Below are 19,255 nucleotides of genomic sequence, written 5' to 3'. Positions count from 1 at the left end.
CCTTGTTGGTTGATTAATACGGTGCATTAAAACCAACCTTCTCACCCCCACATGCATGCATGGGATATCAATGTCCTTGATTGCTAGTACAAGGCAAACCTCATAAATTTTATCTCGATTGATGTTAGTGGCCTTGCATAGCTGCAAATTGTAATTTTAATAGTGGCCTTGTATATAAAAATGAAGGGAGTACCTCGAGCGGTCACCGGATATCGCATTGATCATCGGCACTGCCTCCGAGCAGTCCAGCTCAACCACTAGGGACACCGGAGTCCTGTGAATCGCAAGCTCCAGCCCCTCACGGCGAGCCTCCGGGCATGTAACTCCCTGTAGGCTGTGAAGATGATTGAGCCATCATGACCTCGCAGTACCATGTTGCTTCCAGCCTGTCCAGTAGCCGCTACAAGCCTACAAAGCTTCCATCAACGTTTAATTTTGCCCAGCCCTCTGGTGGTTTTTCCCAATGCAGCATCTCCTCGAGCCTGTGTGCAGCCGCATGAGATACAGGCTTCATGTTGCTAGCCATCAAGCCAGGCACCATCTTCCCCTTCTCCATGTCCCCATTGGGGAATTCCTCACTTTCAGTTTGACAAACTGTAATTTCACCTGCGGTTGTGCTCCTTCATCCCTGGCTGCCGCCTTCTTACTCCTCTCCTCCTTGTCAGTTCTCATGGCCTCTAACCTTCTTCCTCGCCTCCTCGGCTCATGTTTCAAGTGTTCCACCAGCGACAGTAGCAGATAAGGTGGTGATCGTTGCAACGAAATAAAATAAGAGATGTACTAATCTGTCCCATAATGTAAGACGTTTTGCAGTTCAATTTAAACTGCAAAAACGTCCTATGTTATGGGACGGAGGGAGTAGTAACTATGTGCAGGAGCCTTGCTGATCCTACCTGCGAACCCCTGCTACCGAGTAAGATTCATCTGAATTTCACCCTCATGCAAGCATGTGCCCCTTCAGTTGCAAACTCTGTGATAGGCTGCGGATTTACCTACATTTTGTTTGTGTTTCAGCAAGACCGTACGCATTCATGCGCCAGTGTGTGAGCTTTGCATCCTCCTTGCAGTTTAACAAAACTTGACCTCAGTTCCATATATGCAATATGCAACAGATCATTGATAATACACGAGTCTTCTCATCTCCAGCAAAGAAAAAACATTCTCAAGCAAGAAAAGCATGCCCAGTTCATGCAACTAGAAATAATAAACACCCTTTAGGCAAGCAAATGTTCCATACATTATTTGTTACAACTTACAAAGAACAATTGTCCCAACGGAAAAATAATAAGTTTATTGTTCAAGTTACAACATTGCAGCATATAATTTAAACTGCAAGTCAAAAGCAAACTGCACTGCTAGAATTTATGCATGGTGAAACAAAGAAAATAATTAAAACAACCTGTATCATTTGTGAAACCATTCATAACTTATGTGTCGGCAGAAGTCAAGGCCGCTACGACCGATCCTGTCGTGCCGAAAGCAACGCTGACATCCGCATAATCTTTCAGGCTCTTGCTCATTTTTACAGATGGGTACAACCAGGGCTTAACAGCATCCACAAATGTGCCAGGATCTGGGGACAGGATCGCCTCCCAGTCGACCTGAACGCCTGGCGGGATGCTTGCTGTCACATCCATGCTTGCTGCCAGGAACAGGCCGAGCAGCACCACATAACCTACAACCGATGATCCTCTGGAGAGTGGCATGAAGTTGTACCTGCAAGTTACCCCAAATCAATTGGCACTTGGCGGCAGAGAAATAGACGAGAGTTGCAAGTTATGACTGGTACCAGTAATATGTCATGCGTAATATTGCCGCCTTCACAGCATCAAGTGCATTGGAGTCACGCGTAGGGTTTGGGTCGCTACAATACGCCTCGCAAATGGCCTGCAGAAGCATCATTAGAAGCAAATGTGGTCTATTATAACTTACTCTTTCCATTGCAACTGATGTGAAGTAACAGGTCCTCCAAAAATTGTAGCATCGCAGGATACAACATATTCAGAAGCAATTTGGTACTGCTAACTAAAGAACCAGCGACCAACAAGCAGAAGAAGAAATCTAAACTGTACCTCCCAGGCTGCGGTCATTTCTTCCTGGTATTCCTCCCATCTAGATGGTGTACAAGGAGTTCGTATGGCGAAGTCAAATCCTGTCTTACCCCTGTAATGCCATGATCACAAGTGAGCAGGACAGCAGGAAGGTATAGCAAAGAAAAAGTGTCCAGACAGCTTACACATTTTGAGTAGTTATCCTTGTCCCTTCAAGACGCCTCCTGAAAGAGGTTATGCTATGTTATTAAATAAGCACAAGATATGATGCTCATTACAAGTACTTCGCTTCAGTTTGGCACAGGAGCTATGATGAATAAAGACAAGCAACTTACCCCTGAAACGCAATACTATCACATCTAGTAGCAACCCAATAGGTCTCACCAACTACATTGTACAAATCTGAGCATGATGAGGCAACTTCTATCTGTAGGTTTTATTATCATGAAAATACTGGTTAGTTTGAGAACATAATATAGTAAGCTTCACTTGAACCATCAAAGGCGGAAGAAAGCCATGACAAACAAAGCATAATATTAGAATCAATCAACTCCTAGGTACCTACTGAAAATTTATCCAAACAGAAATCTATACTTGAGATTTTAGAGCTGATTGGGGATCACAATTTTGCTTATTTGTTTAGATATAGATGTAATGGAGTTACACAACCTTCTTTCTCTCTTGCAATCCTCCACTAGTTCCAATGTGACATTATACAACTAAAAGATAATTAGTTTGCTTGACTTCTACTCCCTCCGTTCCTAAATATTTGTCTTTCTAGAGATTTCAACAAGTGACTACATACGGAGCACAATGAGTGAATCTACACTCTAAAATATGTCTATATACATCCGTATGTGGTAGTCCATTTGAAATTTCTTAAAAGATAAATATTTAGGAACGGAGGGAGTAATAAGCATATGAGCCAAAACTTCACATTAAGGATAAATATTGATATGGTTGTGCACTCATGGCACTCAAAACATATTATTGCGCAGCTTACTTTTTTCAACTTCTCAATATCTGTAAGGAAAATTGCACGATCCTCTGCATTATTGACATACTTCAAGTCAAGCATAATGGTTTTCGCAGCTTCCAAAGTTCTGTCATGTAAAAGAAAATAAGCTAGGACTATCAGGGGCTGACCACAAATAACCAAACAGCAAAGTAAAACATCATGAGTGTCTACAAACCTTAGGTAATATGGATAGTAGCGAACAATTTTCGCTTGACCAAGAAGCAATGGGGTGTGAGAACCAAAACCAGAATTGAACTCTTCACTGGTACATCACAAAAGAAGTTAAGCAAGAAAATGGTTTAACAGATCACTCCTCGCGCAAGTATTTAGCTCACCTTAGCTTATTGACCCAAACAACTGGATCACAAGGTTCAGAAATCTGTCTCCACTTGACAGCAATATTATAGACATCCTGCCAGGACAGAGAAATCCCAGACGAAACCCTTTCCTCACTTGGACTAGATGTTGGAGATCCAGCGGATAAAGTACTGGTGCTACAGTAGCCTCCCCTGTTTACGCTCATGTTATGCTTATCCCTTCTCCTGACTAACTTTGCACTGTTCTTCGGATTTCTCAGAAAACGCCAAGCCTTGGAAACTTTCTGAGCAATCTCAATAGCAGCTAAGCCAGCCATGCGGTACTACAAAAGGAAAATATAGCCTCAGTAAATAGAACGATGACAAAGCAAAGCATCAGGATATGGTCATATGGAACACTCCGACAAATGAATTTAGAAACTATAAAACGAGGATGGAGAACTGAAATAACAGAATGATCTGATTTGCGCAAATATGAAACAGCTGACCCCACACCCTAATGAAACAAGGCCGCTTTGATCAAATTCTGAAAATATGAGCTATGACAAAAAAGTACAGCAGAAAAAAGAGTAATCAAGTGCACCGGTAGCCAACCTCTGCAAACACCAAAACAACAGGCATAGCTTTGTATGTTCTATAATCAAGGCATATTTATCTTCGATTGATACTGCCAACAAGAATGTTCTATGTATTTCTCGTATATACATCACAAAAAGGACATGGGAGGTATCAGAAAGTACTCCCTCTTTAACATTCATCAGAATGTTTACCATCAGTTGACATCAACCTCTTCAAGAACGTCACATTCAATTCGAAGAAAATTGTACTCCACTTAATTGACAATGTTAGTGATTCAAAAGGCATAGGAAGGAGGTCATGATGCACTACGAACATCCATTCACTATCTCAGATAAGTTAAACATTTAAACAGCATTTTGATGATGAAGCAGCAATGCAGAATCTGCAGAAATTCCAGGAAGGATACCTGGCGTTGATTCGGCAAGAAGCCGCGGCAATTATACTGAATCTTCTTCCCAATTGAATCTGCGGCTAGGAGAAGACTAGTTTGATGCTTTGTGAACTTGAAGTCTTGCTTATTAAGACGCCCACTTCTAAGTGAGATCCGTAATGGTGGTTGGCGATATACCTTTTCGGCCACATTTTTTGGGTGCAGTCGTTTGCACCAATATTCCTATTGCCATAAAGAAATTTAATTGATGCACCACAAAGATTATAGTAAGATAGATTTGAAGATGAAGTTAACCTTGAATAGTGGATCAACATCATCATCAATGTTGAACTGAGAGAACTCTAAATTCGCCTTAGAAGCAGTGTACAGAGCAATTTCCTTCTGCAAGAAGTAGCACATAAGAAAATCATGGTCAGCATATACAAATATAAAGGAGTATAAGGCAAGTCAGTAAATATTAAAACCTGCCCAAGAGCCACAACATTTGCATTTGATAAAAGCTGCTGGAGCTGAGCCAGGCATTAGAAAAATACCAATAGTGCACTATGCTAGTTGTTGCAAGAGAACGGCAGCTAAGTATACCTACAAATAAATATTTACAATCTACATAAACAGAAGGTTGACCTTGTAAAACTGAATGATGACTTAACAGACACTGTGGTTTTGGATTCAATGTTACAAGTCTTTGGTTTGCAGGATTACAATGGCATGCCTAGCCTTCTCCAATCCTAGAAAGTGGCATATAATCAACCAAAGGGCATTAAATTACACCATAGGAACTGAGTGCATAGTGGCCCATAGGAAAATTTCATAAGGTTACTAATAGTCCTACAGATCAAATAACCTCTATAGGTACGATTCCTAAAAATTAAATTTCTAAAAAACAAAGAGGCCCACATATGTAAATATCGCTGGAAAAGCAAAAAAGGACAGCAGGCCAGGTTTTAGTACAATTTACTTGAAATGCGTTCGGATAATATATCCTTTTTTGATTGGGTATGGCTCCATTCATGTGGCCCGCCACGCCAATCAGTCAGACATATTTTACTTAATGTTGTATAGTCAATATACCAAACTTTCATTCGAAACCCCGATATATTATTACTACGAAAGATAATGAATGATTGACAGGTCTAGTTCAAACTCTCGCTTTTTCCGACCCGGGGAAATTGCCAAAACATTTGACGGTTGCCACGTTGGAATATAAAGGACTGGTAAATAAAATCGTAGATAGGAAATTTGGTAGGTCTAACAATACATGAGTTGTTAGTGGTAGAATATTACTCCCGATAGACTTCAACTTAACAGATAAGGAAGGTTTGTAAAAATTTATACCCCTTCCCCTTTCAAATCCTGCAATTTTTAGCCTGACAAGTTAGTGATAAATAATAGCTGTGTTATCTTATGTGGATTTCAGAAAGGGAAGGATGGGGCTGAAGCTTTTGTACTAGTTGGAACAAAACATATGTTCTTTCACATGTTGACATTTTACATGGCTTGCAGATTTTCATATCACGGAGTATGGTTATGTGTTCTGATATTAAGAACAGCAAATGAGAAGGAAGAAACTGTGTACCTGATAGAAGGCTAAACATTGCAGCACAAACTTATCCATGGAATCAAGCTCCAGATCGAGTACGTCATCATAATCTTTGATCTTGAATGGAAAAAGATGTGGACATCAGGAATAAAATAATAAACAGTCTTAAATTTGCTGCAGTCCATGAATAAAACTAGGAATTCAGAAGAGCAGTAACATATGGAAAAGAAAAAGATGCAGATGAAATCAGCTCAGCAAGAATCTTAGTAGTTCTAATAAAGTATCCTTCCTACCTATATATTATATTATATTATATATACCTATAAAGGTTGGAGTTGGTGGTGAGTTCACATGTGGGACCAACAACCTTGTATAATAAATAAATAAATGCACTCCTATCCACATGCGGACAAGCAACCTTCCAAAAGACGTAAATAAACAAATGTACATTTACTTCATGTAAGATCAACCCTCTTGTAAAAGGCACTAATGACAAATGCAGAAATGAGACTCTTAACTCGCAATTACGCTCTTGGTTTTGTTCTCCCAACCAATTCCTCCAGTGATATATCATAGCATAAGAGCGAACAAATTTGTAGTTCCAAAACGGAGATAAGCCTCGTCCTCCTATCCGATCCATGACAGTGTGCAGACAACTTACTAACATCTATCCTGTGTTTCAAAATTCGAAATGCTGTCTCACTTCAAATCTTGCAAAGGACCTACTATGGTCGCTTAAGATTCTCTAATGCCTGTCACATGTCGGACACCAACGTCTTTCGATGATCTCCTAAGCCAGTGGCCTAACTACTCGTCTTTTTATGGCTTCAAAGCAACGCGTCGGCATTGTGCTAGTAATTATAATTCGCTAGTTCATTAAACAAGAGGGCAACGTACCGCAGCCTTATATTCTCCAATCGCATGATGGCAAGAGGCACGCAGGTATAGGCACTCAATACTTGAAGCATCAAGTGTCAAAGCAGTTGATAACTCTTTAATAGAACTCCTGCAAAACCAAAGTTGGGTTAAGAGTGACATTGGCAAGCTACCAGTTTGAGCTGAAAACACTGTAGTCATTACCACTAACAAAGAAAACAATCTATCTGCAGGTACAACTCGCTCATGTATTAGGTAGTAGGTTCAGAATTGAAGATAAACCTCATTATCCTTGTATACGAAAATCAAATATGGTGGTGTCTAAACCCAGCTCATGCTCCCAACACACTATGAGTCACTTTGTCCCTACTAATCTACTGGGTACCAAACACTTTGAAAATGACATTCATCATATTTTACCCGCTCGCATATCAACATCCAAAAGTATGCAGACAAAACTAAATATGATTATTTTTCAATAAATTATGATAAAACTATAGTAACTATACCCGAAGAAGCAGATGTATGCCATAAACAGGCAACACAACTACGGAAGTGTTAAGAGAATTAACTCAAACATTAACATGTAGATGTATGTATGATGACATGTAGTACTCCCTCCGTCCCAAATTACTTGTCTTAGATTTGTCTAGATACAAATGTATCTAGATACGTTTTAGATACATCCGTATCTAGACAAATCTAAGACAAATAATTTGGGACGGAGGTTGTACAACTTAACACATTTCTTCAGTTTAACAGCACCACATGTTGGTGGGCAGAGGGGGCATCTATATGTCACAGATTATATAGCATATTAACATAAAGATGTAAGTATCAGCAAAAGGAATTACCTATGCCTACCCATTCCATGGTAGAGAATTCCACGTAGATGGTATGCTTTTGAAAACCTAGTAGGAAAATAAAATAATTGAGTAAAGAAAATAAATAGTCCAGTTAGGCAGAAGATGAACAATAATGAACACTGAAATTCACCTCGAGTCAATTTGAAGAACTTTCTCAAGGTTATCCAACATCTTCTCTGGATAAGCCAAATCAAGATAAAGCTACAACAGAAGACACCAGAGTGGCAATTAATCAGCTCCTTACCAAAGAACAAATGTGCTTCTGGTATAATACAGAACACAAACATAAGCTTTGTTACAGAAAGTTAAATAGCTATGCGAAAGCCCACTTAAGGTACCCGAAGGCTGTATATGTGACCCCTCTTCTAAAACAAGAGTCGTGCTTAGACTAGATTCTTGAGTAACACTACTGTTTACTGGATTTTACCTAGGACAACTGCCAGACTCTTTGATAACACTTACCTATAGCATGATGAATTATTTCATGTAGTTGCTAAGTTACAGAGAAGACCAATCTTAGATCAGTAATTTGGCAACTTATCAGAATAATGCAAACCAAGTAATCTAACATGTAAGTTGAATTATCGTGTGCAAGTACTTTTAATGTAAGTAGGGTTACGTCGACAGCTGAATTTACCACATGCAGTAACGAAATTACAAACTATTCCCTCTGTAAGTAGTGATCTAAAAGGTCTTATATTTCTTTACAGAGGGAGTACTAGCGATCTTAAACAGTATAGCTATAACCCCTACAAAATGAAATATACTCCTTCCATTCCTAAACATAAGTCTTTTTAGAGATTCCAATATGGACTACATACGGAGCAAAATGAGTGAATCTACACTCTAAAGTATGTCTATATACATCCGTATCTAGTCCATATTGGAATCTCTAAAAAGACTTAAATTTAGAAACGGAGGGAGTAGAAGGCATGGAAATTGCACACAGATCTCTAGGATCACGGAATAAACCTGAGAAAGGTGAGCCCAGCTATCCAGAAAACTCCCATCGTATTTTATGCCAAGGAGATGCTCGTCTTCAGCACGTTTGTACTCTCCAACTGCTGAAAGAGTAAGACCCTACAGTAATACAAAGATTATTACTCCAAAAGTAGCAGCAAAGCAAAAGAATCTTCATAGAAGCAAATACCTAATGGCTCATTCATTCAAATATCTGAAATTTTGCATTCTCTTGCATGCCACTTAAGAGTGCAGAAGCAAACAAGATTGGTTATCGTCTCAGAACTGACTAAAATTCAAACATTGTTGCATTACTATGTGTTCATGAGGAAAACAATTCCTCGAGGACTTATGGCTTTTATTAAGATTGTTTACTCAAACCCTAAGGCAATTCAAACATGGAATCTAGCTTGGAATGAAATTCAAATTGCGAAGGTACAAAGGAAAGGGTTTGTACAGAAGGAACACCGTTGATTCTCAAAATAAAACCCAAAGTAGGATCCAATAGTGAAAGTACATCTTTTTACACCAAAGAAAGTGCCAATTTGATGCAAAGGAAAAGATTTCCATTTGATTCTTGGAAGGATGGAGTTTGTGGACAAGGGGTAAAAACATTTACTTACCAAGTAAGTGTGTGCAGAACTGTTTTTCTTGTCACGCTTCACACATGTTGAGAGATCTTCGACTGCGGAATTGTAGTCCTTGAATTTGAAGTTCACAATTCCTACCATAAGCCAGTATGTGGTATCAGAATACAAGAGTGTGCTCTAACAACCTACCTATAACACTTTACTACTAAAATGCAAGGCAGCACGAATTGATCATGGAGCCCTCCTGGCCTTTCGTTTTCATCAAAAGATATATGAGAAATGACATTAGGCAAGATGAGATTTGGCTGTAGGTACCCCTTTCATGTAAAATATCAGGAGAATTTGGTTCAAATTCCAATGCTTTAGTCAAGTCGTCAATAGCCTGAAAAGAGAAGGAATAACAATATAAAATAGAATATAGCTTCATGTTTGTTAACGTATTGCTCTTACAATGCGACTACTACCATACAATATCAGAGTTTTCTGAAATATAATCTGTCTTTATCGACTTGACCCATATTAGTTTTGAAGTTTACACAAATATAGCAAGCTTGCCTCGACAAACTCTCCTAAAGCAGCGCGAGCTTGTCCCCGCCGCTTCCACGCCTCCCCAGCTGATGGATTTGATTGTATAGCCTGCCATTAGAGTAAGATCGTAAGGTCATTTCACACGAAAGTAAAGGGGAAGATCTGAATTTAAAAGTTCTACCTTGGTGAAGTCAGAAATAGCAGAGTCCAGTTCTCTTTGAAATGCATATGCTGTACCTCTCCCAATTAGTGCCTCTGGATAAGTTGGAGTTTCCCGCAGTATCTGCAAATGTAAGTGCAGATTGTCAGGTTCCTTTTCTGATTAGAGAGAATAAGCGAGAAAAACTGATAATAGACCAAAACAACACCTGATCAAAAATGGATATTGCTTGGTCGTACCTTCCTTCGTTTACCTGAAAAGATGTAGCTCAGTGATAATGGTCAAGATATGAATAACGCAAGTCCATCTAAAATACCTGTGCAATGCCTCGCGATAGTCGAAAATCCAAACTTATTGATTTGGATGATTTTGACACTTTTGTAGCAAACAGTGCTTGATCTAGTGTTATGGTTTCATCGAAACTTCTTCTCTCCTCCACATCTTCAGCCTGGCCATTTGTTTCTTTTTTAACTTTTGCTTTGTTTTTCTTATCTGTCTTTGGCTGTTTCTTGGGAGTTTGATGTGTCACTGTGGTGTCTTTTGCTGGACTGACAGAATCTTTATGGTCTTTACTGTTGTTAGGTAACAGTGCATCACTATTTGATGAAGATTTGGAATTTGCAGTGTTCTCTTCACACACAACAGTTTTTGTATTAGTTGTAGCTGCAGTGAATGACGTGTTGATAAAACGATCTTCTGAGATAACAACTTTGGTATCACATGGTGATGCATCCACAACGTCTTCACACTCAACCGTCTCATAAATTTTAACAGAAGAAACTAATTCTTCCAATTCCAGCAACTGTTTCAGGTCAATTGTGTCACGGACAGCAATCTCATGTCCTTGCTCCCAAGCAACCAAAGCTTCCTCATTTTTCCCCAATGCGCACAGTGCCTTGCCTGATTAAAAATGATAATAATGTAAAAGCTAATGGTGAAATTTGCTTCAAAACAACGGTATCCATATGTAAAAGAAATAGAGATGATATCTACGGAAGCTTCACTGGAAAAGAATGAACTTTCTTCATTCAGGTGTTCTTTTGATCATTGGTGTACCTCCGACGGAGGCTTCGACGGTGGCAGGGAAGAGGTACAAAGAGGGAAGGCACGGGGATGAAAAGGAAAGTAAATTGCAGAAAGAGAAAGTAGCATATGTAACACAAGGCTCACATCACATAAATTTTGTAATTACACCATACTTGAATCAGCTGTGCATTAATGGCATCCACGCCTCTACCGTTGTTTGACAAGTGTCGGAATACACTTAGGTCCTTTTCCTATGAGCAACAGTTTATTTTCTGAGATCGTAACTAGAAGCTTCGACTTACAGCAAAACAGAGACATGGGATGGATACACGCTCATAAAGCTACTATACTCTTCGGTTCATGGGACATCATGAAATTACATAGGAAACAGTGAGTCCAGGCATTCAGGTTGCACTAACAAAATCTGATGGGCTATCAACACCCAAATACATCTAGCAGTGGCAGTTGATCCCCAAGCATAGATCAGGTAAGGCAAATCCACGACTGTGCGGGGAAGAACGAGAGGATGCATAGGGGGCAGCGAGAGTCCCTACCTTTGAGGACATAGGCCTGGAGAAGCGCGGGGTCGAGCTGCAGCGCGCGGTCACAGTCCTTGACGACGTGCTTGTGGAGCTCGAGCTGGAAGTAGCAGAAGGCCCGGTTGCTGCGAGGGGGGAGAAAGACAAATTCGGGATCGCCGAGTCATAACCCGTAACCCTAGACTGCTAGATCAGAGACCCCGTGGGGGCGGATCGGGGGGGTGAGGGAGCAGTAGTGTACCAGAGGTCGTGGATGGAGGAGGGGGAGCGGGCGAGGATGGAGTCGAGGAGGCGTATGGCCTTGGACCAGTTGCGGCCGCTGCAGAGGCGCGCGAGCTCCCCGCGGTCGGAGCCCATGGCGGCGGCGATCGGTCGCCGGAGGAGGTCAGGGTGGGGGAACGAGCGGATGAGAGGTGGAGGCGAGGATTTGAGAATTGAGGGGGGCCACCTCACTTGCTCTGAGTTCTGCGCGACTTTAGCGCGTGGACCCCTCTCTTTTTCGGATTTTCTGTTAGGGTTGTTACTGCTGAATTTTGCTTTGCTTCGGATCTTCTTTTATTTGGCTTTGATTTTCTCCTCGAAATAGGCTTCCTCGTCGCTATATAGATATAGCAACAACCCGATATATCTAAGAATCCACTGCTGGGATAGGCAGCACAAGAATCCCAAAAAAAATAAAAATAAAAATAATGACAACAAAGTCGGATCGACGAAACGATGATGATCCAGAACAGAGCCGCTGCGCTCTCCGGAGATTTCCACCACACTCCTAGCACTTCGGACCACTGCATACCAAACAACACCTTCATAAAGGAACGCGACGATGACGGTGTTGCTGCCTAAACTGGTCCTAGGGTTTTCCCGGTACGCGGAGGGGCATGGGTGAGGGGGATACCTGACGCCCTTCAGGAAGGAACGATGGCGCCCATGGGCGTCGGTGCCAGCCAAGCCGACAGGGATTTCTCCCGTCCGCCACACACCCACCACCTCGACCGATCCGTCGCGCTCCACTACACTTGCCGCCCACCACCATGCGCTACCACGATCTTGGAGTCACCACCGCCGTCTCACCATGGAGTCTGAAGCGAGACCGACGGGTCCAAGAGGGAGCAGCCGAGAACGAGGAGCAGCAACGTCAGCAGCCACGCAGGAGGGGACAACCTCCACCGCCATCGGCGGTCACCGACCGGATGTAGCAAGACGAGCAAACCAGACACATGGTTCTGGCCGAGCTTGAAATGACTCATGAAGCTCTCGTCGTCGCGCTGCAGTGGGCGCGCCGCCGTCTCCGCAACCCCCCGCACGAGCCGCACCTCCGTCCGCCGGAGCCGTCGCAGGCGGAGCCGAGCCAGGCCTGCCCAGACCCAGATGGGGCCCCGAAGGGCCCAGATCTGGGTCAGGAGGGCGCCGCCGCCAACCGCCGCGCTAGCCCTCCGTCAAGTGACCGCACCAACGCATCCTCACCACCCGGATTTGCGCCGCCTAAGGGGCTGCGCCATCACCGGAACCGTTGTTGCCCAAGAAGGGAAGACCCTACCACCACCGCTGGAAGTCCGAAGTTGGACCCCAATCGTCGCACACGCCGCCCGCGACCCGCACCGCCTGCCAGCTAGATACGGCTGCCACGAGGCGTGCTCTACCGCCCACAGATGTCCATGCAACGCCACGCCTACCAGGAAGTCGCACGTCGCCACGCCCTGCGCCAGCCCCGCGCCCGTGCCCAACGGGGAGGCCCGCGCATCCCATCGCGCTGGAGGGAGATCGAGCCCCACTGCCATTGGTGCCGGTCGGGCTTCGCCCGGCCGCGCCCCTTGGCGGCAGCGAGGGAGGAGGGAGGGAAAGGGGAGGCTCGCGACGGGGGATCTGGATGCCCTCCCCGGCCGCCTCACGGGTGGCGGCGCGGGAGGGTAGGTTCGCCTCGCGGGGCTATCAAGCTCATCTCATGCAATTCCAATCGCGAGTGATTGCTGGTCCATGTCTACCATATACATAGATTGACTCCTACATTGAAAAAAATACTATAAATCATACATCCGATTTGTGTCAATTTCGAGCGAACGTTGTGCCTCACGTCTCATCTACAAAAGCACGAATCACAACACAGGGGTGTTGCCACGCCATCTAACTGGAAAGTCGCTCAGCAAGCATCTTCATTTCTGTCTCCACCGGGGAGAGAGACGAGAGTAGTCCCCCAATGCCCGAGATGCTTATCCATTTCCCGCGTCGATTCTAACGCACCGCCCATTTCTTGCCATCATCACGCACGAACGCGGGCTGCTCTTCACTTCCGCCTCCATCTCCAGCTCCGCTGAGGGTGGCGATGGGAAGAGGGGCACAACATTTGGTGCACAGCATAAATACGAGGAGTGGCGGCGGCCCATGCGGTGCCGTGAGGGCTAGCGGCTAACGATGGTTGTGGTGGCGCAGCAGGTGTCGGAGCTTGGCCTGTGGGCTGCTATTCCCCTCCGCCTCCATATCCGGCACTAAATCGCCATGTAGCGGTTTGGTGCGACGGGATCTACGCGAGGTGCAAACGGTGGCGTAGATGAGGGCGGCAATGGAAACAGGGGCAGTAGCATACGACGCATGGCATTAGCGTGGCGAGTTGCGGTGGCACGTGACGCGGTGGGGGCTAGTGGATGGTGGGTTGTGGTGGTGCGACAGGTGTTGAAGCTCGCAGCGGTGCGCGGGGTAAGGTACAACGTCAGCTCGCGACAAACCGGCGGTAGCACGCGCATCCGCACCCATTCACTCCGAGAGGCTAGCCTCCAACCTCCGATGTGCCAATTTCAGTCCAAATCCTTCTAAGTCGATTGCTTATTGTTGTCGTGCATTTAGGTGTTGCTAAAATCATCCAATGTCCTTTTGATTCGTTCTAACACCATGTATTGTCTATCTTGTTGTATGGAATTTCATAATAGATTACTATGTTAGTACTAATGTTTGTTCTTCAAAGAAGAAATAAATTAGGAATGATTGTCATGTGTGAAGTCAAAGGAAATAAGTTTGAATCAAGAATAGTCTCATCAAAAGCAATATTGAGCCTACCCCCCTTCAAATCCATGACTAAGTAGTAAGTACTCAATTTTTTTGCTCTCTTTTTTCGCACATTCGTATATATGTTGCACATATTGAATAGAGTAAATTTGGTTCGACTTTATTATTGTTCATATGTGTGAGAGAACTAGTTTTACTAAATTTGTCATGTGATCATTATAATTTCTTTTGCAAATTTGCCATGGATGAGAGAACAACTTTTACTAAATTTGCCATACGACTATTATACTTCCTTTTGCAAATTTGCCATGTATGAGAGAAAAAATTCCTAGAATTTGCCATGTGGCCATTACAATTAGCTCTAATAGTTGCCATGTTTTTAGCAAATAATTTTTCTAACTCTGCCATGGGACAAGATTTAAAACTTTTTCAAAATTTGCTATAATGTAAGTCAACAAACAAATTCCATGGCAAATGAAAAATCTTTTTTTGCCATTGCAAGTAAACCGAACCCTTTTGCGGGGCAACTAAATATATGTTGCCATGGCAACTGAAGATACTTTGTGTGCCATGGCAACTACATATGTGTTGCATGGCAAATGAATATACTTTTTCTGCAATGGCAAAAAGTTCCTTCTTTTTTTCCATGGCAATTAAATACTTTTAAATACTTTCATTGTTTTCATACACTTTAAGAGCATCTACAACCAGAGTTGGCAAATTCGACCCCCTATATGTCCGCAAACGCGCTTGGGCACGTCCATGAGCGCATCCGGATGGGCCCTCATATTTCTGCCCCGACATCCACATATATCAAATCCGAACTCTCAAATCCATGCAAATACATGCACGTCGATCTACAAGCCAATGTCGTACGTAAATAGCAAATGTTGGTACGAAGCATAGATAGTGTTTACATAAAATTTATTTTAAGTGCCAAACTCAAGCATTGGCTTCTTGGTTGCCATTGTGGGTCCACATGTGCTCTACAAAATCATTGGGTAGTTGCATGTGCACCTGTTGATCTCGAAGATTCTGATGCATCTGCAGAAAGTTCATCAGCTGAGCCGCATCTTGATCTTCCAGGATTTCAACTTCTTCTCCAGGTGTTTCAAAATCATGGGTTTGGGCTACACTAACACCCTCATCCTCGACAATCATATTGTGCAGAATAACACAACATGTCATCACCTGCCACAAAGTTTCTGATTCTCACATTATTGCAGCGCTCCGCACAATTGCCCAACAAGCTTGAAGCACACCAAATGCCCTCCCCACATCCTTCCTAGCCGCTTCCTGCATTGTTGCGAAGTGGCTCTGTTTCCTGCCACGCGACTCGGATATGGTCTTAACAAACGCCGCCCACTGAGGATAGATAACATCGGCAATACGGCATCCCATGTTGTAGTCTCGGTCGTTGATGGTGTAGTTGCACGGCAGTGATCCCCCATTGCAAAGCCTCCTGAACACCGAAGATCGTTGAAGCACATTGATGTCGTTGTAAAACCCGACATGTCAAAGAAAGCATGCCAAATCCATAAGTCATGTGATGCCACCACTTCTAGTATGATGGTAGCCTCTCCGTTGTGACCTTGATACATTCCCCGCAAACTTTTGAGGCAGCTCTTCCATTGCCAATGTGTCGTGGTTTTGTCACAGCAGATTGAAGGAAATATTCCCTAGAGGCAATAATAAAGTTATTATTTATTTCCTTATATCATGATAAATGTTTATTATTCATGCTAGAATTGTATTATCCGAAAACTTAGTACATGTGTGAATACATAGACAAACAGAGTGTCACTAGTTTGCCTCTACTTGACTAGCTCGTTGAATCAATGATGGTTATGTTTCCTAACCATAGACATGAGTTGTCATTTGATTAACGGGATCACATCATTAGAGAATGGCATGATTGACTTGACCCATTCCGTTAGCTTAGCACTTGATCGTTTTAGTTTACTGTTATTGCTTTCTTCATGACTTATACATGTTCCTATGACTGTGAGATTATGCAACTCCCGATTACCGGAGGAACACTTTGTGTGTTACCAAACGTCACAACGTAACTAGGTGATTATAAAGGTGCTCTACAGGTGTCTCCGATGGTACTTGTTGAGTTGGCATAGATCGAGATAAGGATTTGTCACTCCGATTGTCGGAGAGGTATCTCTGGGCCCTCTCGGTAATGCACATCACTATAAGCCTTGCAAGCAATGCAAGTAATGAGTTAGTTGCGGGATAGTGCATTACGGAACGAGTAAAGAAACTTGCCGGTAACGAGATTGAACTAGGTATTGAGATACCGATGATCGAATCTCGGACAAGTAACATACCGATGACAAAGGGAACAACGTATGTTGTTATGCGGTTTGACCGATAAAGATCTTCGTAGAATATGTAGGAGCCAATATGAACATCCAGGCTCTACTATTGGTTATTGACCGGAGACGTGTCTCGGTCATGTCTACATAGTTCTCGAACCCGTAGGGCCCGTACGCTTAACGTTCGGTGACGATCGGTATTATGAGTTTATGTGATTTGATGTATCGAAGGTAGTTCGGAGTCCCGGATGTGATCGGGGACATGACGAGGAGTCTTGAAATGGTCGAGACATAAAGATCGATATATTGGACGACTATATTCGGACATCGGAAAGGTTTCGAGTGATTCGGGTATTATTCGGAGTACTAGAGAGTTACAGGAATACGGGGAAGAAGTATTGGGCCTCCTGGGCCAAGTGGTGGAAGAGAGGAGGCAGGGCGCGCGACCCCCCTAGCCCAAACCGAATTGGACTAGGGGGCGGGCCCCCTTTCCTCCTTTCCTCCCTCTCCTTCCTTCTCCCCTTCCCCCTTCCTTTCCTCCTCCTAGTAGGAGTAGGGAAGGGGAGTCCTACTCCTACTAGGAGGAGGACTCCTCCTCCTGGCGCGCCCCACAGGGGCCGGCCGACCTCCCCCCTTGCTCCTTTATATACGGGGGCACCCTAGAACACACAAGTTGATCATTGTTCCCTTAGCCGTGTGTGGTGCCCCCCTCCACCATAATCCACCTCGATCATATCGTAGCAATGCTTAGATGAAGCCCTGCGTCGGTAGCAACATCATCACCGTCATCACGCCGTCGTGTTGACAGAACTCTCCCGTGAAGCTCTGCTGGATCGGAGTTCGTGGGACATCATCGAGCTGAACGTGTGCTGAACTCGGAGGTGCCGTACATTCGGTACTTGGATCGGTCGGATCATGAAGACGTTCGACTATATCAACCGCGTTCTCATAACGCTTCCGCTTACGGTCTACGAGGGTACATGGATGATACTCTTCCCTCTCGTTGCTATGCATCACCATGATCCTGTGTGTGCGTAGGATTTTTTTTGAAATTACTACGTTCCCCAACAGTGGTATCAAAGCCAGGTTTATGCGTAGATGTTATATGCACGAGTAGAACACAAGTGAGTTGTGGGCGATACATGTCATACTGCTTACCAACATGTCGTACTTTGGTTCGGCAGTATTGTTGGATGAAGTGGCCCGGACCAACATTACGCGTACGCTTACGCGAGACTGGTTCTACCGACGTGCTTTGCACACAGGTGGCTGGCGGGTGTCAGTTTCTCCAACTTTAGTTGAACCGAGTGTGACTACGCCCGGTCCTTGTTGAAGGTTAAAATAGCACTAACTTGATGAACTAACGTTGTGGTTTTGATGCGTAGGTAAGAACGGTTCTTGCTCAGCCCGTAGCAGCCACGTAAAACTTGCAAACAACAAGGTAGAGGACGTCTAACTTGTTTTTGCAGGGCATGCTGTGATGTGATATGGTCAAGACATGATGAGATATAAATTGTTGTATGAGATGATCATGTTTTGTTAAAGTTATCGGCAACTGGCAGAAGCCTTATGGTTGTCTCTTTATTTCATAAGATGCAAGTACCATGTAATTGCTTTACTTTATCGCTATGCGATAGCAATAGTTGCAAAAGCAATAGTTAGCGAGACGACCATGTGACGACACATTGATAGAGATCAAGATGATGGAGATCATGGTGTCATGCCGGTGACGATAGAGATCATGATGGTACTTTGGAGATGGAGATCAAAGGCGCAAGATGATCATGGCCATACCATGTCACATATTTTGATTGCATGTGATGTTTATCCTTTATGCATCTTATTTTGCTTAGTTTGACGGTAGCATTATAAGATGATCTCTCACTAAATTTCAAGGTAAAAGTGTTCTCCCTGAGTATGCACCATTACCAAAGTTCGTTGTGCCGAGATAGCACGCGATGATCGGGTGTGATAAGCTCAACGTTCATCTACAACGGGTGTAAGACAGTTTTGCACACGCAGAATACTCGGGTTAAACTTGACGAGCCTAGCATATGCAGATATGGCCTCGGAACACTGAGACCGAAAGGTCGAGCGTGAATCATATAGTAGATATGATCAACATAGTGATGTTCACCATTGAAAAATACTCCATCTCACGTGATGATCGAACATGGTTTAGTTGATATGGATCACGTGATCACTTAGATGATTAGAGGGATGTCTATCTAAGTGGGAGTTCTTAAGTAATATGATTAATTGAACGTAAATTTATCATGAATTTAGTCCTGATAGTATTTGCATATCTATGTTATAGATCAATAGCTCGCACATAGCTTCCCCGTTTATTTTTGATATGTTCCTAGAGAAAAAATATGTTGAAAAATGATAGTAGCAATGATGCGGACTAGGTCCATGATCTGAGGATTATCCTCATTGCTGCACAGAAGAATCATGTCCTTGATGAACCGCTAGGTGACGGACCTATTGCAG

The 19,255-nt window shown here is 43.4% G+C and overlaps 1 protein-coding gene across 1 annotated transcript; it reads right to left on the bottom strand.

Annotated features, from left to right (window-relative positions):
• Positions 1 to 1,195: 1,195 nt before the first annotated feature.
• On the bottom strand, positions 1,196 to 11,903 carry SRFR1 (Tetratricopeptide repeat (TPR)-like superfamily protein). The gene is made up of 23 exons (XM_048693556.2): positions 11,683 to 11,903; positions 11,457 to 11,566; positions 10,193 to 10,776; positions 10,085 to 10,129; positions 9,898 to 9,999; positions 9,744 to 9,824; positions 9,504 to 9,570; positions 9,222 to 9,322; positions 8,611 to 8,718; positions 7,769 to 7,839; positions 7,627 to 7,683; positions 6,794 to 6,902; positions 5,933 to 6,013; positions 4,651 to 4,737; positions 4,372 to 4,578; positions 3,405 to 3,709; positions 3,245 to 3,331; positions 3,055 to 3,154; positions 2,387 to 2,478; positions 2,237 to 2,275; positions 2,073 to 2,163; positions 1,790 to 1,887; positions 1,196 to 1,716 (listed from the first exon to the last, which is right to left on the bottom strand). The coding sequence occupies exons 1-23, from the start codon at positions 11,796 to 11,798 to the stop codon at positions 1,428 to 1,430; spliced, it is 3,027 nt and encodes a 1,008-aa protein (XP_048549513.2). The 5' UTR covers positions 11,799 to 11,903; the 3' UTR covers positions 1,196 to 1,427.
• Between the last annotated feature and the right edge of the window lie 7,352 nt (positions 11,904 to 19,255).

The sequence above is a fragment of the Triticum urartu genome, chromosome 2A (assembly GCF_056163025.1).
Source record: "Triticum urartu cultivar PI428250 chromosome 2A, HENAU_Tu73, whole genome shotgun sequence".
Classification (NCBI taxonomy): Eukaryota; Viridiplantae; Streptophyta; class Magnoliopsida; order Poales; family Poaceae; genus Triticum; species Triticum urartu.
This window is presented reverse-complemented; position numbering and strand designations above follow the sequence as displayed.

Excerpts from the sequence above, each read along its gene's own strand:
- SRFR1 (XM_048693556.2), bottom strand. The coding sequence starts at position 11,798 with ATGGGCTCCGACCGCGGGGAGCTCGCGCGCCTCTGCAGCGGCCGCAAC. Across the intron at positions 7,840-8,610 it reads GCTGGGCTCACCTTTCTCAG|CTTTATCTTGATTTGGCTTA; the intron begins GTTTATTCCGTG and ends CTTCTGTTGTAG. Across the intron at positions 3,155-3,244 it reads TACTATCCATATTACCTAAG|AACTTTGGAAGCTGCGAAAA; the intron begins GTTTGTAGACAC and ends TTTACATGACAG.